Below are 26,965 nucleotides of genomic sequence, written 5' to 3' on the forward strand. Positions count from 1 at the left end.
AAAGAGACTGAAACAGAAAGGAAAGGTAACAGAAAAGAAAATAAACAAGTTAATTACCCGAGCGGGTCATTATTGACTTCGATTTCACCTATCAACGGTGCCTTCTCCTCAGAAGATATCAGCCACCAGTTGTTCAAAGAGCGGATACCTCTATCCAGAGCATAAATTGTTATCCAGAGGATAAATTTTACTCAAACTTGTAAATTTTTTCCGCTATAAAGCGACTTATTCGCGGGATAAAGCTACCCACTCTTTGAACAAAAGGGGCCAGGTATTTCGACTCGATCTGAGACGAGGTTCGCAATGTAGCGTGACTAGATAGGGGCACATTTAATTTAAGGCTGGACCCATTCCCACAAGGATCAACTATTGCGGTCTTAAAAATCCAAATTACCATGGTATGATAATCTCTTTAATCTCTTTGGAAGCAAAGGTTCTTGAACGCGTAGTATATATTGCCCCCTCTGCTCCTATAAATCAGTTGATCTTGGTCTTGTATCACCATCATCTCTCTCTGAAAAGACACACTAAACTGAAACCATTAGTAAGTGAAACTGAAATAAACAATACAGAAAAAATTATAATAAATAAAAAAGGAAAAAATGCAGCGGCAGCAACGAGTGCAATGCGAGCAACTGTCGCCTTGACATCGCTGTCACCATTGATTGCTCAACGAGGACAGTGATTTCTTACTTATAAGACGACAGCCAAGAAAGCCATATCAATATCGTTTCCGAGCTAACGATACGATATCGAAAAAAATGCGAAGCAGCGGCGGCAATATAAAAAGCCAAGTCGATATCGCATATCGAGTTAACGATCCGCAATATCGATTAAAAGTAAAAAAAGGTTGTAGCAACCTTTTAATTCTCGCTCTAGCGACATCGGTCACAATAAGGGAGATAAACGCCCTGTATTGATCCCGGCACCAAAGAAACGATTGTATATTGGTTGCTACGAATAAAGGAAGGCAGAAAAAGAAAGAAAAAGAAAAAGATAGGTAAGCAGTATAGTCCAGCAGAATCTCCACCTTAACTCCAAACCACCTGGCTTCCTGTTTCCCTCACTTCTGGTTCTGCTGCCAAAACCAGAAGTCAGAGAGACCGGAAGTCGGAAAGCCAAGAAGTGCGGTAGAGGCAATTAGTTATTAGCATAGCAAGCACAGTGCGCACGATTATAATTAACATTAACTATAAAGGTTAAATATACCAAGAACAGAGAAGACTGACAACCACATCACGACTGAGAGACTACTGAGGCACGGCGGCTGTCTCCCTCCCCCCAGGGGAGGGCACAGACTTGGGTTGGGCGGGGTCGCTACTCCCCGAGAGGCGAATGTGACGTTGTCCCACGCAGACTCCGTGGCGCCACCACCTCACCCTGCCCTCAACAAGAAAGGTGGTAAGAGGAAAATCACCAAAGATGACATTAGCGAACCCTTGAACTTTAGGTAAGTCCACTTGGCCCAGTTCGGACAACTGTGGTACCGAGTCTGAAACAGTTGGTTCGGCAGATTTGAGTAAGGTGCGTGAATAAGTCTAAAGGCACGGCAGCGCTTGCAGGATTCCATTCACACTCCCTTACCTCCGATATGCCGAACATGTTTTCCATGTAATTGATTCATTATTGCACGGCTAATTTGCAGAGTGAAGAAAAGGGAATCCCCCATCCTTCCACCGCGATCCCTACTCTTCCCTTTCCTGTCCACCATCTCAACTTGTGTATCGTTGATGCATCATCGCGTGTTTTATCTTATGCATCTCTGTCATCTCCAACAGAGTCGCAGAAAAATCACCGACAATTATTTTTTGTCCTGGGGCTGAAGTTGAAATTCGACCCCCAGCCCTAACACGGTACTGATATCAGTGCACTTTTCAGTGCAGCTATTACAATGGCTGTTTGATTGTTACTTTTCTTTTAGGCGTCTTGGGCACATTGGCTTCGATGGTTTTGATGTGAGTGAACTGTGAATTATGCACCTACCAATGTTAAGCCCGAGTTGGGGTTGGACCAATTGGACCTAGGCAGTTTCGAATATCTTAAAGTCAAACTCCCATTCCTGGGACCAAAAAGGATAAATCGTATCAAATTTCTTCTTTTTGGTGATTTTAATTGATTTATTGTCATAAATATATGAGCCAATAGACTAAGGCCAGGGATTCGACAATAGTTGCCAGTTACTAAAACCATTGGGCGTGCCATAAGAGTTCCACTGTATTTGAATGACTGAAGCATTGCAGGATTAATACAGCTGCTAAAACCACTTCCTTAAGGAATTGCAATGTGTGTATATGGTTGAAACATCACAGGGTTCTATAAAAGTGTATCTACTCTAGCAATGGCAGGTGTAATGTTTAAGTTAGGTGAGGGTTCACTAGCAATTCTGAAGTATAACAAAACGCATGCGCATACCGTGAGAATCGAATGCACCAAGTCATTAACTGATAGTTTTCACACCACTGGGAGTCATATCCCATTGTGCCCGGACAATGAAATCGATCTTTGAAAGTTGATTTGCAGGGACCACTGATACATTATTTAAGTAGAGCTCGCTCCTAAAGATGCATACTAACAGAGTGTTAGCTATAGTCCCTTCCACCATTAGTTTCCAATGTGCTGGGTTCTTCTTTGGAAGGGACTAATCCCATTTGTAGCGCAAGAAATTTACCAGACAATGTTCCAACCAGTCACATAAAGGTTTTTTTACCAATGAAAAAATTATAGTCTTAACACAACGTCGTAGATGTCGATAAATTGTTATCGAATATCATCGAACACATTGAAATCGATTGTATAAACTATTGTACACGCCAGGAAACGTACATTAGGAAACTGTCTTGATAATCAGATGTACATGCACAGATAAAAAAAACCCGATATTATTACCATGTTTAATTTATTGCCATAGCAGTAACCACTAATGCTTCCACTGTGACCCAGCAATTATTAATTCGTCCTCTTCTTCTTTTTAAAATACGCAAACGAATGACAACTGGTAAGAGCAGTTTGACCTGGCTGTCGTAACAGAGGAAGAGAAGCAGACAAAGGACGGCATGGAATTCTTTTTTGACTTTGTGGACACTAGAGGTAATTGATATACCGTGATATCATGTAAAAATAATTTAAAATTGTGGAAACTTATTTCAATGCTATTCAAAGTCATTACCGAAAAATGATGGATATTGGCCAAGTTCTTTTTTTGCGTTTTTATGGACAAAGCGTCAGTGGAAGCCCGTTAGCATTATTTGTGAATACATAGATGCTATTTTGTTTATTCGTACTTCCATACATACATACTTTATTGGCTCGTCCCAACGGGGCTTTCCAGAGTCAATTTAACATTACATAACAATGATAAAAGAAGATAAAGCTAGTGGATTAACTAAAACAGTCATTAAGAAGTTTTAAGTCAGCGCTTGAACACAGTCACGGAAGAACTACTTTCTGCCTGCTCTAATTATGGACCACGCCCCCCGTAAAGCCCTCTCCCCCTAGTTTCTCAATGAAATAAAAAACACTTCTTCTATAGTTATTCTTAAAATTGAGGTCTACTGTCACTGAACTGATGTGTGTTTTTTGAACTGATGTTGTGGTTATTGAACTTAATTGATTTTTCATCAAAAAAACAAAATACCAGAACAGCTTTTATTGCCGAAAGAAAAGTGTACCCAAAACATATTCTATCTACTATGCTCGTCAGGGTACGAATAGTCTTGAAAAGGACTGTTGTTGGTGACTGCGACAAACTAGTGCCAGTCATCAGGCACGTCTCTAGACCGTCACTCTGATTACGGCTGCCGCGAAGGTTGTGCCAGCATCGGTCAATCACACCAACAACAATCCTTGATTTCAGAATAACTGCCACCTTGTAGATCACAATATAAAGAGTTCTGAGTCGTCTGTTACCGTTTAATTTGGATTAAGATTTATTAATTAGGCAGTTCAAGTATTACCCATTCGTTGTTTCTTCAAATCACTCCCAGTACTTTCCAGTTGTTAACGTCTTGCTCGGCAACACTTGCAGTGTAAAGAAACTTGTTTACAGAATGTTACTTCCATGTGGACAATAGCCGCTGCTTGTTACGCAATAGCTATTTGCTTCAGATATTCCAACACTTCTATTCAAAAGGTGCAGGTTTTGTAGTACATAGAATTAAGGTGAGATAACCTGATATGTATACTGTACATAATATTTGCACTACGAAACGCGAAGACAAACTTCTACCACAGTACCCCAAGGTGGCTTGCATCAGGACCTTGCATCAGTATGTCATATCCCAACTGACTGAAAGTGAGTTGATCGCTCAGGTGTTACAAATCCTGACGGTTAAGGATCTTCTGATAAACTTCTCTTACTACTATATTTGTTAATTTCAGTTCCACCAGAAATTCTTACAAGGGGACGCTTGGCCATTGAGGCCTACAACAATGCTCTCAGAGAAGGAAGAACGTGCCCTAAGAGGTTACCAGTTACAGGACCGGGCAGGAAAGACGAGCTTAAAAAAGTCCCTGACGGGGGAACGTTTCAACCCACACGAAGAAAGTACTGTGGGAATTGATCAGGATCCCTCACATTTTCAAGTTACAACGGAGATTTGGAAGACAGGGGAAAAGGATGAAGCCACAAATTCGAATGCAGCAATATCCTACGAACACCATGCGGCAAAACTGATTGCGCGTAGTCTGATGATAGCACCCAGTTTGTCTGAAACACCCTCGCTGGACAGTGCTAATCCATCAGCAGATAAAGACTTACCAATCTCACCTATGCGCTTCCAATCACCTCAAACCTGTAGATTTGCTTCAAAAGAAAATCCAAAACAAGAGGAAAGAGCTGTTGAACATGTCCAATCTGGAGGTTTTTTCATCACAAATGTGGATCGGTCGCCTTCTAGCCGTGAATTAGCTTTCGTGTCTTCAGAGACACCAAACACATCTTTACATAATTTCAAGACCTGGCATGTACCAAGAAATAATGCATCTAGCCTTAGTGGGGGGGGGGGGGGGGGGGCAGAGGTGCCATCCGATATAGCAACTGTCGTTGAAAGGATACTTCACCAAGGTACGGATGTAGAAGACGAAGATGTCTATTCAGTTTTGTGGGATTTTGGAGGACAGTCAGTCTACTATGTCACCCACCCACTCTTTCTTACACCAAGAGCTATTTATGTCTTGGTTAACGACCTCAGCCGAAATCCATGGGAAAGAGGAAACCATCCTAAACAGCAGGAAATGTTCAAGAGATTTAAAGACGAGTTCTGTCTGAAAAGCAACCTCGACTATGTAGACTCTTGGATGAGTTCTGTTGCTTCCATATCTTCTCCAGATGAAGACCATCAAATTCACCCAAGTCCTAAATATGAGGCGCTGCCAGCGAAACTTCCCCCTGTGTTCCTAGTCTGCAGCCATGCTGATAAGCCACATGATGGGATGGATCCTTGTACACTAGCAAATGAAATCTTTGATTGTCTTCAAAGAAAGCCGTATAGTACCCACTTGGTGGAGAACGTTTATGTTGTGAACAACACACTCTCTGGAAGTGAATATGAGTGTCCAGAAGTTGTACGATTGCGGCAGGACATACTTGCTGTTGCTCAGAAGTTACCGCAAATGAAAGAACTTATTCCAGTCGAGTGGTTGAAATACGAGAGGGCGCTTCATATCACAGAGAAAGATGGTCACAAATGGATTTCTCTTGAAAGTGCAAAACAAATTGCATCTGAAGTGTGCCAAATTGTTGACGATCAGGAGTTTTTGGCACTGTTGAACTTTTTGCATGACCAGAGAATTATAATTCATTTTGATGATACTCCAGAGTTGTGCAAGTTCGTGGTTTTAGACCCCCAGTGGTTGATCGATGTCTTCAGTAGGGTGATAACCGTTCAGCCTTATGTCCACAAAGACTCATGCTGTGTTCCCCGACTCATGCTACAGTTCTTTCAGTGGGGCCTAGATGAATTTTGGAGCTCAGTGAACCCTCATTTATATCAGAATTTTGCCAGATTTTACACCTCTGGAGATCAAGACTGCTCTGTTATCCTTCTGTGCCATTCTTCGTCCATTGAAGTTGTTGTTCACAGAGGAAATCTCAGTTCTAATATGGCGGATAGTTTGCATTCGAAGTTAAACCTTTGTGACGATACTTTTGATGACTCGTTTGAAAAAGTCTGTGCGTGCACTGTGGATAGACAACTGAGTTTGACGCTTGAGTCCATGCGTAAAGAGTTTTTTTGATTGGCGAATATGAGATATGAGGTTGGTGTCATCTGCCCAATCTGTTGTCAAGGAGGCGTATTCAACTACTGTCGCACTCATCGTAAGCAGGGCTATGAACGAGGGGAATGTCTGTACTTCTTATCTGAATCTGAGTTGTGTCGTGCCAAGTAATTCATCATTTGCAACAGGTCGGCTGTTGTACTGAATAACAAAGTTTGAATCAACCTGGTTGCAGCCTGGTTTGGCTGTCCAAGTGAAGAGGTAAATTCGCCACAACTTTAACGCTCTGTTACGTTGTATGTTGAACTAATATAACTTACTGTTATAACCAGTACTTCTTTATCCGTTGTATGGCTCAAAACGATAGAAGAATTAATACATCCCACCTCCTAACGCAGCACCACCTTGGAAACTTAAAAATTCTGGCTAAGACATGATTAAACTTGTTGGTCACTAGCAGTTCGTCCTGTACACTTATTATAAACGTCCATGTACTTTCAATTTCACTTTTGTTCATTCAAGATACCTTCTTTGCTTTCTCTGAGAAGGAAAATTGAGGAAAGACATGGGTTTCTTAACCTAAGATATAAGAAATAAGCTATAACATCAGAAACTGTAGATTTACTTGTTTAATGCTCGCTTAATCTTATGCTATTGATTCGTTTTTGATTGCTTGTTACAGGCTTCACATCAACCAGTCGAGGGATGTGATGGAAGACTTTTGCCTTCAAATTCTGATGAGGGTAAGATTCTAGCTTGATTTTTCTTTCTACTTTAAAGGCACTTGTGCCTGGTCTCACTACTTTGAGCGGTAAACTGTAAACTTGGAAGCGACAGTGGAATACTCATTTATAAAAATGAAGCCTCTACTGTTTTGTTTAAATGTAACAGTGATACCTATTGTTAAATAAAGGTACATGTACGTGTACACCTTTTAATAAGAAAGAAATTAGTAACGTAGTGTTTGAGATGGCTATACGGGTACATAACTGGAGTGTAAATTAATGTAATTGTCGTGGTTGAGTACTGCAAGTTCGCAAAATTAAATGACCTGTTGTTAATTAAAAATAGGCACGTTTCGCTCTGAAAAACAATTAACATGAAGTATGATGTTCAGGCCCGAAGGGTGGTTCGTTTGCTTTTCCAATTTTTGGACCAAGGTGAAATCAATATCAACTGTCATGTAATAGCCAGAAAACATATTCGCGAAAGGTATTATCCCCAGACAACAGAACCACTGCCTGATAATCTAACGCCAAGACCGGACCATTTCAGGCAATGGGGAGGACGGGAGATCGAACGGACGCACCTACCCCCCCCCCCCTCCCTTCCCCCGCCCCCAACTAGCTTGCGAACCTGAACTTTGCTAGTAGTCCTATAAACCCAACACAATGTGGTTTGTTTCCTAACCAAAGTCAGGTTTCACAGTTTTATTTGTCTGCTGTTCTTTTTTGTCGATTGTTTTGCTTCTTTGCAGTTTTAAACCATCATTGGTATTCTTAGTTTATTTTTTATGGCCAGTGTATTTTACATTTTTGTTAATGGTGTAATCCGGTCCATTTCATTTTATCATGTCATCCGCTCCAACTTGGTTGTCAGTTTTGCCGCGCAATGAAATTTATCCTTGGCCTGAATTGCTTGTCCCATATCTGTTCATGTGATGTACGTTGCTATGCTGTGAAGTTTTGTCCAGTCAGAGCATTACGCTTTCTGTGATCACAGCCTCATGTGCAAAATAATAAAAGCAGCGTGGACGAATGGCATAGCCGCCTAACTTGAATAGGGAAGTCCCCTGGTTCAAATCCCGCCGCCCTGACCGCTAACTGAAGTTGTTTCACGCTATGATGAGTTCAACTACTTGTCCAGGCTTTTTATATAGCCAACTGGTCTTCCTCTTGACGGTTTGTTTAATAGCTTGTTTTTGTAATATTCGACTGATGTCCATCCCCACCAGCACATTATGCTGCTGTGAATACTTGCCGAGGATAAATAGGACACTTATTCGTCAACTATAAATTCTTCGTACAGGCCATGAAGACAAATCGCTTGCTCATCCCTACAAGGTTGCGGAATCGCTGCTGTCGACGTCATGTGATCCCAAAGAGGTTGTGCTGCAACTGATAGAGAGTCTGCAGTTGAACCAAGCTTCTCTGGAACAGCCAGATTCTGTGACCAAAAGATTGGTCCGTTACCTCGCAACGAAGGCAAAGCAATTAGACAGGCTTAATGTGGTGAAACACCTGAAGGATATTACACCAGCAGGGACGATTGGTAAGCTTGTCATTAGAAGCATATCTATACACATTGTACCCGTCACATTGCCTCACTTCATTAACGTGTAAACACTAAACAGACCCTTGGCTGTATCTGTTTTACCTTCAGGCTTTCTTGTTTTCATGTTTTGAACTACTTCTCCACTCTAAGAATGCTATATCCTCATATCTGGCTTCTTTCTGACGACACCGTTTTTTGTAGGTCCGTTGTCGCCCGGGAACCTTGATATTCGGAACATTCCTGTTCGCAAGATGAGAGATCTAACAATTGACTTGAGCAGTAAGTGTTTCTTACTGATAGTTTAGAAGAATTTAGATTTGTTGCGTGTAAGGTTAGGTCGAACCTCTTCTTACACACAGCTCTATTAAGACACAGAGAGGGTTTACCCTGGTTCTGGAAAAGCCTGCATTCAGTATAAGAAATCTACCGACACAGTTCCGTAAAAAGGACACCTATATATACTGAGACACTCGGCTAGCTCTTTCCCAGCACAGCATACTTAGCCAAGCGGCCATAAGGCCATTTCTGGGTTGGTTTGAAAATGTTATAAAAAGTCCCTTTTTTGGAAATGAAACTTCTGTCCAATCGACAAACTTGTCAACCAAGTGCCAGAAAGTTCGTTTCCCTTTTTTTCAATTCAGTATAAAAACCCATTAGCATTATTCCCACAAAGCCACCTCAGTTAAACAACATATCTTTTACTAAACAATGTAGTGTGTAGTATAGCGGGATGTGTTTACTTCTGTCTTGTATGATGACTCACCCTGCGGACTCGCCAAAATACAGCCATATCACACAACAAACCGTCTAAAAAGATTTTTACAATAGCTGTCCAAATTCCCGCGCGCTGATTGGCTCGCAGCTATTGTCTATAAGAGTACAGACAATAAAAATGACGTCAGATGTAACGCGCGCGCTTTCTCAACAAAAAAAATAGCCAATTCCGCTCGTACTTTTTCCATGTTATTGTAAAAAACAAATCGACGGAAGTTTTCTTTGGTCTATACTCTTATAGACCATAAAATGACGCCATAAAATGTCTAAAACTTGGCAGTGAAACCACTCGCCTGCGGCTCGTGGTTCCACTTGAGTTTTGAACATTTTTTGACGTCATTTTATGGTCTATAAGAGTATAGACCATAGAAAACTGCCGTCGATTTGTTAAATATGACTTTGTGTTTCAGGCGGGGAAGAGTGGAAGGAGGTTGCTGAGAGACTGGGCCTCACCCAGAAAGAGATACGTTACCTTGACAAACGGACTTTGAACCCATGCGACGCTGCATTGGCATTCATAAGTCAGCGGTGCTACATTAATGTGGATGACCTGTACGATGTGCTAAACGAATGTGGGCAGCCTGTGATGGCTGATCTCCTGTGAAATGTGATCGATTTTTTTGAACTTGAGTTTTTCATTATCGAAACCAAATAAGGTATACACTCACTAGTACAAGCCTCTTTCCAATCGGAGCGTGGCAATGGTATTCCGTCGACGGAAGTGACGTCACAGACCCAACACTGTGTCACTAGCACTAAGCAATCCATGATCGCAAAAGGCAATGGAATGTTCGATATTTCGGGTAGAAATGATACCTCTTTTATATTAAAACATTAATCCAAGATCGCAAAAGGCAATGGAATGTTCGATATTTCGGGTAGAAATTATATCTTTTTTATATTAAAACATTAATCCATGATCGTAAAAGACAATGGAATGTCCGATATTACGGGTAATATTAAAAACTTTTATACGTCTAAGAAAGGTCAAATTAAAAAAAAAATGGTTAGAACGTCCCTAAGCCAGGAATTTACTTAAGAACTTTTTAATTATTTTTCTCTGTTAATTTTTGGAAGAACAGGTCCAATTGTAAACTCGTTTCTTTTGGAAATAGAACTTGAGAATGATAAATACAGAAAGTGCTGGTATTACAGCTCTTAACTTCGACATTTTAAACTGAACATAGTTTGCTATAGGCAACAAAACTGATCTGTTGTTGATTTAGAGTTGGTTTTCTGCAAAACACATTGTTTCCTCTATTGCAATTAAACAAGGACGTTTTTAGCACAGCCCAACTTCAAAAATGAAGAACGTTCAGCCTTAGCTCAAAAGAAATATTCTCTTGAATGAAAAGAAAAACAAAAAACTGAATAGTATAGCTGGGAATTCCGATTGCTTATCACCATTCGTCATGTTCCCCCGTTAAGATAGAACTTTGCTAGCAGGGAAGCAATGCAGAAGATCTGCTTGAATCACTTTCGAAAAAGCAAAATTTCATTTTCATAACTTTTGTGTATTTTGATATTTTTAGAATTTTTATGCTGTACGCAAAACCACCGCTTAAAATCTGTTAACACAGAGTAAACACTCGCAAGAGCTGAATTAAGGCTGTCTTCGAACTTTAGCCTGCAAGAAGTTGCTTGCCCATGTACTAGGGTTTGATTGTGAAAACTAGGATTAGTCGAGTTTGTATGATTGTTCCTGGCTGTTATTTGAGGAGCGATATCACCGGTGCAAGCCAACATGAACCTTCAGCTTTCACAAATGTCGGCAAAGCCAATTCCATTCTGACACAGAAGGAGAACAAAAGTACCTGGCACCTATAGAAGAGGTTGAAGTAAATATAATCGTAGATAACAATGTACAGGATATACTGGCCCATATTTACACTAGATATCAAGACACAATAGATTTAGCCTATAACAGTCTACAAGATTCATTTACAATAAAAAAAAAAGCAATTAAATTGCAAATGATTGTTTTTTAGTTAACTCTCCTATGTGACTTGAAGTAACATTTTGCTGCGTCATTCAATGTGTATCATCTAACGTTTTTTGGTTGGTTGCTTAAACGAAGTCTGAGTTATTTAAACTGTGGTCGTTTAAACCACAGTCTAAACTGATTTCAGTCCAGCTACAGTTTGTGCCAAAACCCTTGAAACAGTTTGTTCGAGTTGTCCCCGCTCCCCCATTCAATGTTGATCGCACGCGAAAAGCTGTCCGTGGAACTATATGAGATCAATATTAAATGGGCGGAGCGGAGCGTTTTAAGGAAATATGGCCTGGATTGTAGCCCGAACAGTAAATATCGTAAATATTAATAGTGTAAAGATGAGATATATTTGTGACCAGACACACTAATCCACTTAAAATGATCAACTTATGAACTAGTACACAGGTCTATTGCATGACTGATTGCCGTAAACGGAAAACGTTCCCAGCTTAGTTGAGAAAGGAAAGCCTGGAAAAAAACAAAACAAAAACAAACAACAACAACAACAACAAAAAAACAGAAAAAAAAAACAGGCTTAAACCTTATTACACGTGAGAACCAGGCTAGCCCGGTTATTTGGGCTCAGATTTTCCATGTAATCCCGTTCAGTGGGCCAGCAATTTGTATCAACAAAATTCCACCTTACAGTTATTATATAATAAATTTATCATTGAAAAGTCTACAGCAAACCATAAAGCTACTTAATTGATGAATTAACAAAGAAGTCATGGAAGTGGAATATATCGCAAACATATATTTGAACTGTGGATGAAAGAATGAATAAGCGAAAAAGAAACTCAGGCTTGAACGTTTCAGGCCTGAGTTGTTTTTTTGTTTGCTGTTGTTGTTTTTTTTTTCCGACTTTCTTTTCGAAACTACTTAAGTTGCGTACATAACTGTGGTGGTCATTCACTTATTCAAAAGTAAATCTATTCTCGTAATGGGAGCCATTTTTTACACGACGTCTAAAATTAGCCAGGCTGTGCTGGCTCGCCTCACGCAATATCGGGCTGAAACTCATCTCGGCAAACCGAGCCAGTCCGGCTAACCGGACCAAACCGGTTCATGTAACTGGCCCCTTATAATTAGTAGAGTAAATCAGAAAGTACTTACCACGAGATACCCTTATACACAAGCTCTGTTAGACTGGATTGATCGCATTCCCTTCTACCAATACCTGTTTGCTGATGACAATGGATTTACTAATCAAAAACTGGGCTGAGAAAGGAAATATGAAGTCACTTCTTGAATGATGAATCGGCTAATTCGCAATGTTAACCCATTAAGGCGGTGTTACACTGGGTAATTTGCTTTGCAGCTTGTCTCACAGTTTGGTTGCGCCGTTGCGACTCACGTTGAATGAAACGACGCCTAGTGTAACATACCTTGAAATAAACTTATCTCGAACGATTGCGGCAACAACAACAAAGTTGCGCAACATTACCAAAAGCTTTCAAAAATATCACAGCAAACAGCTTCTGTAATTACTAAAGAACGTTTGTAAATGAAACATTCAGCTAATTTTCCAAAGATGAACGCCGTTCAAACAGATGAAAACAGCCTCCTGCACTCTCCGACCTTATTTGAAATAGCTGGGCCAACCGATTTCAAAGTGCTTCCTATCAACGCGCGCAGGCACCTGGGGTGAGGTGGTCTGACAACTGCTCTGAAAATTAATGCTGGCAGGCAGGTATGGCAGGATTAGTCAGTGTAAGCTCTTCCCTTTTGCGCATGACTGACGGCGGGAAGGAGCGGCTCTGGGGTCGAGAATGGTGTAAGCTTGTACAAACACTGACTCAGTTAATACCCGAGTTCTTCCGGACAGCGGCAACTCGAAAACTCGTAATTCACGAACTCTCGAGTCGCAGTTCAATCTCGTTTATACCTTGAAGCGCGGAGTCTAGTTTACACACTGACAATCGAATCATAGAAATTTTTCAAGGCTATACTTTAATATCAAGGAAAGCATATTTCTTTAATAGGCGATAAGCATTGGCATAGGAAATTGTATGCGAACTGATCTAAGATAAGCGCAAGTACAACATTTTCTTGAATTTTCACCAGTGTGAATCGGTGCGACATAAGCACTTTTTATCGCACAAGAGCTTAGCAGTGCTGCGCATGCGTATGTCGCCTCCTTCTTGTGTTTACTTCACTAATATTAACCAATGTAAGATAAGTACGGGGATAAAATGAAGAAAATAAAAGGCTCTGCGCGTCTGATGCTTATCTCACAAGGTAGAACCAGGCTTATACCTTTAAATGTGGCAGTTAAACCTGAATTTGGAAAGTTTCCTCCAATTATCTCAATTAGTACAAAAAAAAAAAAACTTTACCCTTTATCTTCAAAATAAAGACAATGACCCTGTTGTTAAACAAGTTTTTTAATGTCTAAAGATATTTTCTTTTCTACAAAAATTGCTTCTACTCTAACCTGTCCAAATACTTTAATTTGCCTGATTTTGAATCAATGTTCCGAAACGTCGGAACCTTATATCGTTAGTTTTTACTTGCCTGTGTATTTCGAAAGCACTATTAATTAGAATGTTCTAAACGACGCTAAAATAACAATAAAAAAAGTTTCTATTTTTCTGCAAGTGTTATGCAAGATAAATATATTTTACATTGGCAACACATTCTTCAGTGCTCTTAAAAACAATTTTGTACAAGAGAGGATTTGGTACCTCATCCTCTCTTGTTTTCTAACAGCTATAAGAGCGAATATACGCCCTGGCACTTTTCAGGCCCTACGAAAAACTTGAGTAAAAGGAACGCCTACGGATCCGGTTCAAAAAATGCGTAAGTGATAGTTTTTCTTGGCAATCAACTTTGCTTAATTTGTTCTAGTTTGGTAAGCAAACAGATTGGTTGTTGTGTAACTTTTCTCTTCCATATTTACTTTGTGATTTAAAGGCTCGAATTCGCCAAAAACAAGCTCATGACTTAAGCCTGAAAACTAACTGTCAAGTGATACCTGAAATGAGTTCCTTTCTTTTCCTTTCTACCGATTTAAGCTAAACGAAAGTGTTACCGTGATAACAAGTCTCTAGGCCAAATTAGAGCCTACAGACTTGTTATCACGTTAGACCCGTTTAAAGTGCCCATAACGGAATTTTTTTTATTTTCTCATCTGAATCTAAACGTCATCCTAAGAACTTCAGTGAAAAAATTTTTCGATTTGCATTAAACACGAATTTTTAATGAATTTTATAAGATGTTCAAATTGCCTGCCATTTTGGCCCACCATTCGCATTAGTCTCCTCTCGGTTTAGCAAGAGCTGTGACGTACATTCAGGAACACGTGACTTCAGCCTTTCTCTGAATCTCACTGAAAACAAGTCGCGGTATTTCTGCACGTTTCTCGAAAATGCCAGAAAGATGTGTTGCAGCGAGATGTGGAAACATCAAAGACGAAGCGAATGGAATAAGCATGAACAGGATTCCTTCCTTTGGCACCATCTGCCCGCAAAGACTGAGGAGGCGAAAGAAATGGATCGATTTTATGCTGAAGCGGAGAAAGATGTGGACGCCTGGAAAGACCTCGTCCTTGTGCTCGATGCACTTCAATGACGAGGATTTCACAAGGCTGATAAATTCAGGTTTAAACTTAAAACGTGAACTGAAGTAGGATGACATCGTCGTTTGTGTTTGTCCTTCAAAACATGCTAAGCGAAAGGAGGACGAAGACCAAGAGCCACCTTCGAAGAGGAGCAGGGAAAAGCGAATGGTAAGCTTTCGATAAATATTCACACCCGCTTGTGACATTCTAAGCGTTGTAACCTTCTGAGGTTTATAGTTTGACCTCACTGTTAACTCAGTCGCAAGTTTTATAAAATATGGCGTAATTGTTTTGGTATACATTCTCATAGATCGTGAGATCCGCGAAGTTTCCGGTTGAGACCAAGCTCTCAAAAAATACTAGCACAAATTCTTGCACTGATGTAAATAGATCGATGCGAGAACAGTCGCACTCGGCGAACACAGAAAACATTGTAAACCACGATGTAGATAAGGTAGATAAACTGCAGCAAGAATTCAACGAGCTCAAACAAATATTGTACACACATGTGTTGCAGAATTCTGCAAACAATAAAAATGTTGAAAAGTATAACAGTGTTATCTCTGAAAACCTAACCACCACAACGGGGGTTCAAAATAAAAAGGGCACAAAACAAATAACAAGCTCAAAGAGCGCAGAAAAAAATTGGCTAAAAAACCGATTGAGACACAAAGACAAAAACACGAGAAATTTATAAAAAATTTTTCAAACCAACAACTTAGCGACAGCCTGTTAGCGTTATTTCTAAAGGGCTCAAATTTGTCCCGACAACGGTGACAGACGCGAATTACATTAGACGCCAACTCTTCTTAGACTTCGAACATTTCGCAAGACGTATGCGCCTAAAAGATACAATGGATTTCGTAAACTTTATAGGAAAGACCAAGGTCTCTCAAGATACTATCTTAGTATCAATGGATGCAACAAGCTTGTATACAAATATACCACAGGAGGAGGGAATTGCAACAGTATGCAAAGAATACGAGGCATTCCACAGCAATAAACCTCTAGCCTGCGTGATAAGTCAAAGTAAAACAAAACCAATCGAATGGAAACGTTTTATTGATGACATTTTCTCACTGTGAGACAGTGACAAAAAGGAAATTAACCTGTTCATTGAACAAGCTAACAATTTCCATCCTACAATTAAATTTACGGCCGAAATTTCAGAGAACGAGACAAGCTATTATTATCACAGTTCAACATGTGTCCTTCCTGTAGTTCCGCGAGAACAATGTCGCTAGTCAGCGCTTCCCAATTGCCTTCCAGTTCCTTGCAGCAGTAGCACTCGCTGATATTTGCTAGCAGATCACGGCTACAGTTACCACAAGTACACCTACATGGAAAATAATTCGTTCGAATGTATGTGAGTACTTGGCCATAGTTTTGAGAGATGATAATGAAGAGCGCGTATGCAAAATGCAAGGTGAGAACTTTACCATCCACTAACACGCACTCTATTCTCCAAGCGTTTCGTTAAATTTTCCTCGAGTCGTCGCTTCTCCTCTTGTTCCTTGCGATATCTTTTAAGCCATTCTTCGTCTGCTATCGGCTCGTCCGCGTACGGTTCGAGTGTTTCATCATCTTCACACGTATTACTTGTTTCGTGGACGCCATCTATCGCCTCGACTTCGACGCTTTCAAATTCGTCCTGGCTGCTTCCTTCAGCAGTTTGCTCACTTTCGGTGTCAGATAAGTTTTCTGCCATGGAGCGTACTTGTTTGGAGCGAATTTTTCCCTTCCTACCGGTGAATCTCTCGATTTTCTTTCTGCCGCGAACGGACTTTACTGAAGGTCAAGTGAGTGCATAGACACGAGAGTTCCTGAATGTACGTCACAGACTATGTCACGTGGCCCTATTGTGAGCCCGTCGGCATTCTCATCAGCGGGGCGGGTGGACCGCAATAAAATAGCATTTTTACGATTTGTAAAATTCATAAAAAATTCGCGTTTCAAGCAAATCGGAAAATTTTTTCGCAGACGTTCTTCGCGTGATGTAAAGATTCAGATGAGAAAATAAAAAAAATTCCGTTATGGGCACTTTAATCTTAAAACGGATAGGAAAACGAATCACTTAACAGTTAGATGCCAAGGCGAAATAACCATTTACGGACCTTTTCTATCAGGCCCTAACCCTTACATTGAAATTGGTAGATATGATACATTGCCGAGGGACAATAGGCCCTTCCTACTTGTCGATCTAATCAAACTGAAGACGAAATTAACTTGCTTTTCTACTTTCCTAAATGTACTGTAAATTTAGGGATGGGCTTTCAAGAAAGTATGGTATCACCGTCCAAATACTGAACAAACATTTACAGAGAGCTGCCATGGAATCGATAAAAATCAAACAATTGATGAAAATCCTATTTTCATCATGTTTTGATTTAAGCAACAAATTGTTATCAATTAAGACTAATGTAACCTAATTTATTTTTACAATTGTTTTGCTAATGCGCCTATCAATTCGAACCTTCAACATCCTCTCCGGGTATACCTCGGGTATTTGGCCGTTTACCGTGCCCGGGGAGTGGGGTATTTTATCGGGGTGTGGAATTTGAACCGGATTTTTCCAGCGGAACTCGTGCGTGGGTTTTTCTATGTTTTTGAGAGTTGAGAAGTTTTCCAGTGGCAGGATTTCTCCTTCGTGAGCGAATAGCACACCCGAAACGGCTTCAAAATAGTTTTGAAGGTGTCATTAATATACATATGTTTGCAAAGTGTGAATAATTAATGATTCATTAAAGCTGAAAATGTTTCCTCAAGGAGAGGTCTGGGAGCATTTAATTGTAGGGCATTGAACAGCTTTTTGGCCCCGCGTGGCGGGAATTTGAACGGTCTAATTTTCAATAGTTCAAATGCCTTGGGGATGTTGCAGTTTCGAATTGATCGGCACATAAGTTCTATGCTTTTACAATACTGTATGATTTTATGGTCATGCATTTAAAGAAACCAGTTGTTGTTGCGGTTGTCACTCTACGAATCTCTTAAAAAGAAAAAAAAAAAAAAGAACCTACGAGCAACTGAAGGTTCGTGTTGCCTGTCAAAGGTTTTTATAGACGACTTTTCGCTCTCAACACTCGAAGGCCTTCTTAACATCAAACCCAGGCCTTACGGGCTTGCTCACATTTGTTGTCAGCGCCACAAGTTCTGCTGATTCCTTTCTGTTGCTTAAACGCAACGGCACGAAACAGTTGTCTTTTGAAAAGTTAATTATCGAACCCAGCCTTAACTGGTTTTCGCCCAGCAACATGTACCTTATCTTTAATAAACAGCATGACACGAAATTAATTACAGCATGGTACTTGCGTACAAAGTACTTTTTAATTTAGTACGTCGTTTATACGATTACTTCTGAACCTTTGCTAGACTACGTTACAAATCTTACAAATACTACCTAACTGATGTACAGTATTCACGGCATTTTTTTTAACATACTTTACGGTAACAGATATAGTAGCCGCCAAGAGAGGATTCATCCTCTCTTGTAGCCATTTAAGGCGTAAGGCGCGAACGCGCGAGATTGCTCCTTAGTTCACTCGCTTTTATTACACTGAGATTGCGTTTTAAAAAAAATGGCTTCAAATTTGACATTCTGATTTTTAGTTTTCTCCTCGCTGATAAAACAAGCGACGGATATCGAATCAGACGACTGCTCTTATCTGATAAGTATCGTCCGATTTTGTTACCATGTGACGGGTATTGTCCAATGAGAGCACAACGCTTATAGGATATAAGGTATAACTCTAATTAAAATATCATAATACTAATGATAAATCTTGGTTAAACGTATGAGAAATAAAGCTAGTGAACAAGTTAAATATTAAATAAAAGCAATAATTAGGGCCTTTTAAGATGACTTTTCGTAAAACTGCAAAACAGTGAAAGAGTCATTCAGTGCCTGAGGCACCATAAAACGCTTTTGATCAATCATTGGCTGATCCACAAGGAGAACTTACAAAACATGATCACATGACATCTTATCATAAAGTAGTTTGTAGTGAACATGATTGACCGAAAACGTTAGCCGACGACCTACATCCACAAAACAAATGGTTCAGAAAAGGCAACCGTTCGAGGTTTTCTTTTTTTGAAAGTCATCTTAAAATGCTTTTGAGGCCATAACTTACCCTAACATTCCAATTTAATTAAAAAATAAAATGGAAAATGCTACATGGGAATGACTTAAAATATGTTAACAAAATGTATTCAATCTTCAAATGACTACAAACACAAACCTTCCTGTATCAAACAGCGACATTCCAGACGAAAATCGATAAATTCTAAGACTACAATTACTCTTACGCTGGCTGTACACGAGCATGGTTTCCTCCAAAAGCCAGCAATTGACAAGTGTGGCATTCTCGTGTATATACAAATATGTTTTTGCTTGGCAAGGAGGAACACCTGTTCAACCTTCGCAGAGGAACAACACTTTTGTCGCATAAGACCAGCTGACAGTAGTGACCTACAGAAATCTTTCAGAAAGTAGAAAGTAAACTTTCACGAACTTTTGTTCCCGGAGAGGTCCTGATTTTTTTTTTTTAAAGGAATAAAAAACCTGCAATTCTACTGAAACGAGTTTTATATCTCGAGTTTTATATCTACAGCAGGCGACTTAAAATTAGTTACAATTTTGCTAAGTCTAACTTACCTCTCCGCTGGCACTGCTGCCTTGGTACTCTCAAATTACAAGGTCCACGTAGAAGAGCGGTTTATATATTGGAAAAGGTAATTAAAACTCACATGTTTTTAAGATAATTAATACTAACTACGAGGTGTCATCAAACTGCTCCAGTGTCTTAATGACCTCGTCCATGTCTGGTCTCAGATCAGGATCCTCTTCCAGGCATCGTTTTACCAAGTCTCTAAACTCTCGGTTGTTCATACGTGCCACTTGTTCATTTCGCCTCTCGATTTCTGGTGATTCCCGGATGCACATTTCACAAAGGAGAACTCCAAAACTGTAAACATCAACCTAAAAGACAATAAAGGGATTTCACTCCTTACTTATTTGAACTTCTAATTTCTTTAACCAAAACCTAACCTGAGTATTAGACCTTTCTAATGGGAGGTGGGAGGGGGCCTGGCCTTGAGGTGAACCTTGTGAAATCAAAAGTTGTCATCGATGGCATCTTTCGAATCCCCTCGAGCTACACCACCTTTTCAAACTATTCAAATTTTAGTCAGTTTTTGTTGGTTTCCAAGCGACAAAAATGGTAACGCCCTTCATTTAAAACAACGTTGATAACCTCGAAATATGATATCTTTACAAGGAAACTTTCATGATAAAACTACTTGACCAGACGAGACAGTGATAAATTTTATTTTTCTCGAGATTTTCACGAAAAAAAAAATCTGCCCGTAATAACTGATTTTTTATTTACATGAAAACACTCACAGATTTTTTTTCTAATTTCGCCTACAACGGTGAAACTGGTGTTTTGACTGTATCATTAAACAATTTTTGGATTCAGTTTTCACGTGATAATAACACTATCAAGAGATTGGTATTTGTTGTCTACCTTGAAAACTTTTGTTTTTGTTAAATAACCCGAATCATTACCATGGAAATTTTTCGCAGTCATGCTAAACCTTATCCAACAAAGGCATATTGTCATCCACTAACCTTTACTGTTTGAGAACTAGAAGCTGCTTCAGGTGCACTATATATCATAGTCCCAGGAGACCTTGTCATCATCTCTCCCACCAATCTAGCGGTGCCATAATCTGACAATTTCCCTCTCCACTTTTTACCATGTTGCCATAGCAATACGTTTCCACTGCTGACATCACGGTGAACAATGGGAGTGGGTTTTCTCTGGTGGAGATAGTTAAGCGCTAGAGCTACATCAAGACAGATAATAGCAATTTCGATATCAGAGAGTTCCTCATTTGACTGTTCATATAAGAAGCCTCGTAAACTTTTTTCCATAAGCTCGGTCACAAACAGGGGATTCTCTTCATCATTTGTTGCTCCAATGAACTGCAATAAGCGAGGATATCGACAGCGGGAAGCAATGTCCATTTCGCGTTGAAATAATTTCCGTTCGTGAGGGGAGAGAATATTGAGTTTCTTTATGGCTACTGCACAGCCACAATACCTGCCCTTAAGAACAAATCCACATCCTCCGAACCCTAGGATTGAATCGTTAAAAACTTCAATGTCGTCCCGAGAAATGACCCAGTCACGTGTCTCCAGCTGGGATTTATAATTAGCTACACTTTCATTGGCTTCTGATAGCTTTTTAGTTAGTACAGCAATGTCTTGTTGATGGTCCCTCAGCTCCTTTTCTAGGGTTTGTACCTTCATTTTAAGATTTTCTTCTTTTGCCTTCGATTCTTTTTGGCTGGTTCTCGATTGCTGCACTATACCCTCCAACTCTTTCTTGTGTGCTTTCTTTAGTACAACATTTTCCTGTTCTTGGTCCCTCAGCTTCTTTTCTAGGGTTTGTAGCTTCATTTTGAGATCTTTTTCTTTTGCCTCCGATTCTTTTTGGCTGGTTCTCGATTGCTGCAATATACCCTCCAACACTTCCTTTTGTCTATTACCATATTCTAACGATCTAATTATAGCGTCCACTGCTGTTGTGCTATCTTCCGACTTCATTGGCTCGTTCAACGGGCAACCACCAACGAACGAAGCACTGGTGTCGTCTTCATCATCATTTCTCAGATATACTGGAAGAAAAAGAAAAATTTGAAAACCAAATAAAAAGAACAGTTATGAAATGGCTTAAAACTGATCTCACTTCATGCATCACGGTGTTTCTCCTAATCTATGACTGCGTGATTAAAAAAGCTGCACGGACATTAAAAAGATCAGAAAACGAGCGGTTTCAGTACAGAATTAAACATAGAGAGGATCACTTCTTTGAAAACCAAATGGGACTTCTAAGCACAGCTAGCACTCATGCCCCTCCGCATAACGGTGTTCTCAACAGTGACACCCCCGCGTACAAGTTGCGTCCTTAAGGTCATGGCCGGTACTATACCATACCAAAACATCTAACTTTCAATACAAAAAAGATGTGGCAAAATGTGGTGTGAAATGGAGGACATTTATGCGTTAAAATTAAGCAAATTTTATAGAGACATTCTAAACCGTTTTCTACCGGAGAGGGCATGCGATAGCTGGGCGAAATGATTTGAGTGTCAGTTCTGAGTTTCAAAAGAAGTCTAGTGTACTGCCCGAAGCGACACTTGTGTAACAATCAAATTTTAACAATTTTTTATAATGTGAACAACTTTATTCCAAAGTTTTATTGAAGTTGATTTGCAGGAACATTTTAAAATTCAACCATGAAGAGGACCCGGCCCATAGACCGATGGAAATGTTTAAGTTACAAACTATTGAAATCAGTGTGTACGATAGTCCTCAGGGACTGATATATTTCATTGCAAAATACTGTGAAATTGTGACCAACAAGACGCTGTGGGCGTGTATACTTGGGCGTCGTTCTATTAGGCGTATTTGAGCATGCACGATTGTTCAGTCTGATGACAGGTGAACGATAAAAGACTTGCTGAGAGTCTAAGGAGTCACTTTGTATTTGCGATAAACGACATTTAGCTCAACCGAAAATGTCACAAAAATGATGAAAAAACAGAATAATACATTACTAAACATGTTGGGTTTTGTACCCATGAGTGCATCTAAGATAATGATGAAATTTTGACCACAAACAGGGACGGCGTCGTATTTAGTATTGTTTATTTACTGTTAGCATGTTTTTTTTTTGGTTTTTGTTTTGTCTTTTTTTGCGGTAGTACGAAGTTTGAACACTACGATTAATCAAGACCGCTGGAATGAGGTGTCAACTTTGTTTTAGGTTAGTAGAGCCGCCAGCATTGAAATTGCGAGCGACATGTTTTTACCTGAGCTGAGATTTTTCCTGCGAGTGTATGTGGTGAAGAATAATTCACACGACTTGTAATGTAGCGAACGATTATGGTTTTCGTCGTCTCAGGAGTATATTGCACGCCGACAAAAGATATTTCAATTTCGATTCTTGTTCAGTTCTGAAGAAACTAGAAGCCACCACGCAGTGTCTCACGACTGTCATCGCGAAAGCCCAGAATGTGAGCTTATTTCTCAAGATCGACTTGGAACTTTAATGTAAGCTTATTAAAAGTATTTGTCCCACATTTTATACGTATTACCTGTTGAAAGCGTAGTTACAAATGAAACAGCACGTTTAATTTATGGAATTCTCCATCTGTTCAAGTGTTACGTGGCCACAGTTATTCCTGTTTAAGTTTAATTTTAATGTACAAATGGTTTAAATGCATAAACGGAAAACAGCTTCAGTTTAGATGAGAAAATTTTGCAACTGGAAAGGATAGCTTATAAATGAGATCTAACAACAGAAGAAGATTGCTTAACATTATTGTGAATAGAGCTACCAGGTTTGTATGAGCGGTTGCAAGGGTGTTTGCGTCTTGACTGTACATGGAGATTAACTTACGTGAAAAGACATTCAGGTCCTTATTCTCATGTGCAAAAAATTGGAAAGTTAAGTTCAGTAGCACCGGGTGAACAATGTAATGATACACTAAGATCCTGCCATTTGCATCAGTATGGTGGCTCTCCCTCATTGGTGGTTGTCAAAATGGGGCTACCGGGAATACACCCAATAACCCAATTGCAAAGAAGATACAGTATGAAATAGATCCCAGGATGGCAAATCAACCATGGTTTCTCTATGCATGCAACACCCCTTGATTAATGAAGTGTTTCCAGCAACTCCAAAAAAAGGATTAACCCAACTGACCACATTACTCTGCAGTATAATTATGTCGTCAGTACATGACAATATACCGGTATATCAGAACTGTAACATATCGCAATATTGTTTAATTGGTATATATTGTGTAACATAGTCAAGCGTAATTAGCATTTTGTAAATTATGCAATCACTGCACATTTTCACACACTTGCACAATGTAATGACTGGCTGGAGTATTGCTGTTTAGCACCCTGCCTCTTTTATGTTTCAGTTCTCACCCCAGAGGTATGATAGACAAAATCTAAAATAATGAAAGGTAGCTTCACCTCTTTCTTCAAAATGATGAGATTTATTACCAAGCATACATATATACTGAATTCAAAATCAATCTTTGTGGCTCACTTGGCAAAGTTGATGAGCAAAGTGTTGCTAACATCATCTCTCAACTTTTCACCATTTAGAAACAAGAAAGGGTTCGTCGCAAAGAAGCGAAATTTGGGACAGAACAGCCAAAACTTTGAATACCTGTCCCAAGCCTGTCTTTGCTGTGGATAAAAGGTCCGTAAGGGATCATGTGGGTATTTTAATTAACCGAATCAAAAAGAAATTGAGCGCTAAGGAAAGGAGCTCGGACATTGCGCCGCCCGAGCCCACAGAACTTGAAAACTTAGTGGAAGAACTTTTGGCGCTCGAAGAAACAGCTGATAAAGAAATGAAAGAGGACGACGAAAGTGTGAAGGGAAAGGCTGAAAAAGAGATGGCAAAGGCCACAGATATGAGACTTAAAGCACTTGAGAAAGTGTCGGAGACGATGACGAGACATTCAGGCGAAAATGATCAGACAAAAGTAAAGAAAAGAGAACGGAGAAGTGGCAGCGAGACCATGTTATTCCTGTCCCAAAAAGCGGAAAAAGACCAGGAACTTAAACTTGAGGAACTCCAGCTGAAAAAAGAGCAACACGATTTGGATGCAAAACGTCTACAGGCGAGCATTGACCAGCAACGCCAGTTTCAGCAACAACAAAGTGAAATGATGCGGCTGATGCAAGAACAACAACAGCAGCAGCAGCAGCAGCATCAGCAGCAACTCTTGGCATCACAACAACTGATGTTCAGGCAACAAGACCAAACTAAAGCACTGATGAGTTTGTTGGACAAACTCGTGAACAAATAGCCATCTAATTCACTTAAAGTTCACCAGTATTGCTGGTATAACTGTCGTTGGATTTTGAACTGTGCAATTACAAACCAGTTTGTATATTTTGTTAACTTTTGTCCTTGTTTTGACAAGAGTCACGACCAACGTTTTCTGTCAGCGATCAAAGTTTGTATTTCAACAGTGGCACCGCATTTTTCTTGGGCCGAGGAACCCGCCTTTCGTTATTTTCTTTAATTATTTTTATCTCATTGGATGGCAGACTCGTTGCAGTAAAATTGCTTTTTATATTTTTGACATATTAGAAATATTTTCTGGCTGGAATAGTTGAGTAATTTGTTTGAAAATTTGTATTCTGTTGCGTAAACTGCAATAAAATTCTGTCCTTTAAGTCTGCTATAAAAGCAACTAGTGATACTTTATTTTTCCCAATAACTGTATGCTCATGGCCTTGTTGAACTGTTGCTCTGCTGGTGTCAAATTAGCGCCTTTCAAGGGCCCTTGTAAATGGACACGCAAAGGGTATGCAGGGTCGCCATAAAAGCATAAGGGTGTCCCATCCGGTGCAAACGACTACTGTGATAATTCTCGCAGAAGTCCTGTGTCGACAAGCATACCACTATCGTGTCTCCTGCCATCGAATACATAGTCCATCATTTGGTTTGTAACCATGCAAAGTTGTGGAACTGGTCTCCCTAGTCCAGCGACTATATCTGCAAATCGACATGGGTATGCAAAACGCTTCAACAACACACTTTAAGCCTCCATTCCGTCCAAAAGAACGCCGTTAGGGCATTTCATCGTGTCTGGAATATCAAGAACTTCTCCGAGTAAATAAATATCGTTCTTAAAAAAGCTAACTCAGCCTTAAACTCGTCGTCTGTCATAGAACCAAGACCGAAGCGACCATAGTTCCAAAAAGGAAATTCAAGATTTCCAGAGGAATTTAAATCGTACAACAGGGCAAACTCTGTATCATCACTGTGTCCATCTTGACAGGCAAACAATAAAGCTTCCCTTGCCTCTCTTAGTGTTGCCATTTTTCCTCGCAAAGCGAGGTTACTAGGGACCTTAAGCGAAGACGACGACGACGACGAAGAAGACGAAACTCAAAAAATTACCTTCGCGTCTTCTGAATAGATTCGCGATGATTTATACTCTCTCAGTTTGTGCAATGTAGCCGAACTATCGAGGAGCTAACGTCGTAGAGGCGCCTTTAAAGTTCAGATAGAGGAAGGAAAATTAATCATCATGCGTTCACGTTCTCCATAAAACCTTAAATTTGGTCATTTCAGGTTGTTGTTTTGCAGAGGACGACAAAGAAATGTACCAAAGTGTATAACGCACATGCAGAGCCAGTGTTTTGCTAATTAAAACTATTGTTTTCTGACGTTCTCGTTGACGTCGTCGTCGTCGCTGCTTAAGGTCCCTACTTACTTTGTCGGGCCGTACGTGAATCGCTCGTGAGCTAAGCCGCGCGAATTCGAGCGAAAAATATGTTTATATATGTACATCGTTGAAGATGTCCGTGCTGTTGCCTGGTAACAGTGCAAACAGAGTTTAAGTGACGTCAGACAAAGGGAAGGTTGTTTGGCAGCAACAGGTTGGAAGACAGGCTGGCGTCAGACCCAATTTGTAGTTGCTATGCAACAGAACCGGTTTCAGCCGGTCAAAAGCGGCCAGGACTGGTAACTATAAAAGAAAACCGCTACCTTACAATGTCGCACTCTCACGTTTATTCATTGAGGGCTGAACGTGTTTATTCATCAAGCAGTGAAAAATGTTTACTATAGAGGAGCAGAGGAACTGCAGATTGGAATATCGCAGGCAGTACAACCAAGGCAGAAATCAACTGTCCACCCAGCCCTAGCCTCACGGGGTTTTGCGAGTCACGTATTTCTGGTATGATGTATACTATATACCAGCTATAAAACGAAAATGTGTTTGGCAGAGTTTGAATGATTTGCACCGCCCTATTTCTGGGCTGTCGTCGCGTTCGCCTCCGTAACTTTGTTTTTCCCGCGCTCGTGACGACGCTCTCGCCCCGGGCCCTTCTCGATTTCGGTGTTTCCAAACTGTATTGCGTTCTGGTTCGTGAAGTCCCTACTATCACTGGCGTGACGGGCTTAGTCGAAAATGCTGGAGCACTTAGGGGAAATTCATGTCAAAAAATTACAGGTTTGATTGTCAATTCTTACTGAAGTACTAATTTGATGGACGAATCCTCATACCTTTGACAGTTCTCGTGAAATTTTTGCTGAAAC

At 40.1% G+C, this 26,965-nt stretch overlaps 2 protein-coding genes and 1 pseudogene across 9 annotated transcripts in view; 2 read left to right on the plus strand and 1 right to left on the minus strand.

Moving 5' to 3' along the window:
• Window positions 1-26,965, minus strand: part of LOC146473886 (uncharacterized) — a 130,630-nt gene that overhangs the window by 73,712 nt on the left and 29,953 nt on the right. For 3 of the 8 annotated variants that reach the window (XM_085117852.1, XM_085117854.1, XM_085117849.1), the window contains exons 5-6: window positions 20,446-21,497; window positions 16,931-19,794 (exon numbers count right to left, since the gene is read on the minus strand). In XM_085117852.1, coding sequence (XP_084973978.1) covers window positions 19,588-19,794; window positions 20,446-21,497 — 1,259 coding nt within the window. In that variant the 3' untranslated portion in view covers window positions 16,931-19,587. Of the gene's footprint in view, window positions 1-13,623; window positions 13,748-13,815; window positions 19,795-20,445; window positions 21,498-26,965 lie in introns of those variants that run through there. The other 5 variants (XM_085117850.1, XM_085117853.1, XM_085117851.1 and 2 more) reach the window with 5 other exon arrangements.
• LOC146473892 (uncharacterized) lies at window positions 961-9,868 on the plus strand (annotated as a pseudogene).
• Window positions 23,429-24,889, plus strand: LOC146473893 (uncharacterized). Its single transcript, XM_085117660.1, has 2 exons — window positions 23,429-23,477; window positions 24,007-24,889. The coding sequence occupies exons 1-2, from the start codon at window positions 23,429-23,431 to the stop codon at window positions 24,717-24,719; spliced, it is 762 nt and encodes a 253-aa protein (XP_084973786.1). The 3' UTR covers window positions 24,720-24,889.

Source organism: Pavona decussata, unplaced genomic scaffold (assembly GCF_977016875.1).
Source record: "Pavona decussata unplaced genomic scaffold, jaPavDecu1.1 SCAFFOLD_92, whole genome shotgun sequence".
Classification (NCBI taxonomy): Eukaryota; Metazoa; Cnidaria; class Anthozoa; order Scleractinia; family Agariciidae; genus Pavona; species Pavona decussata.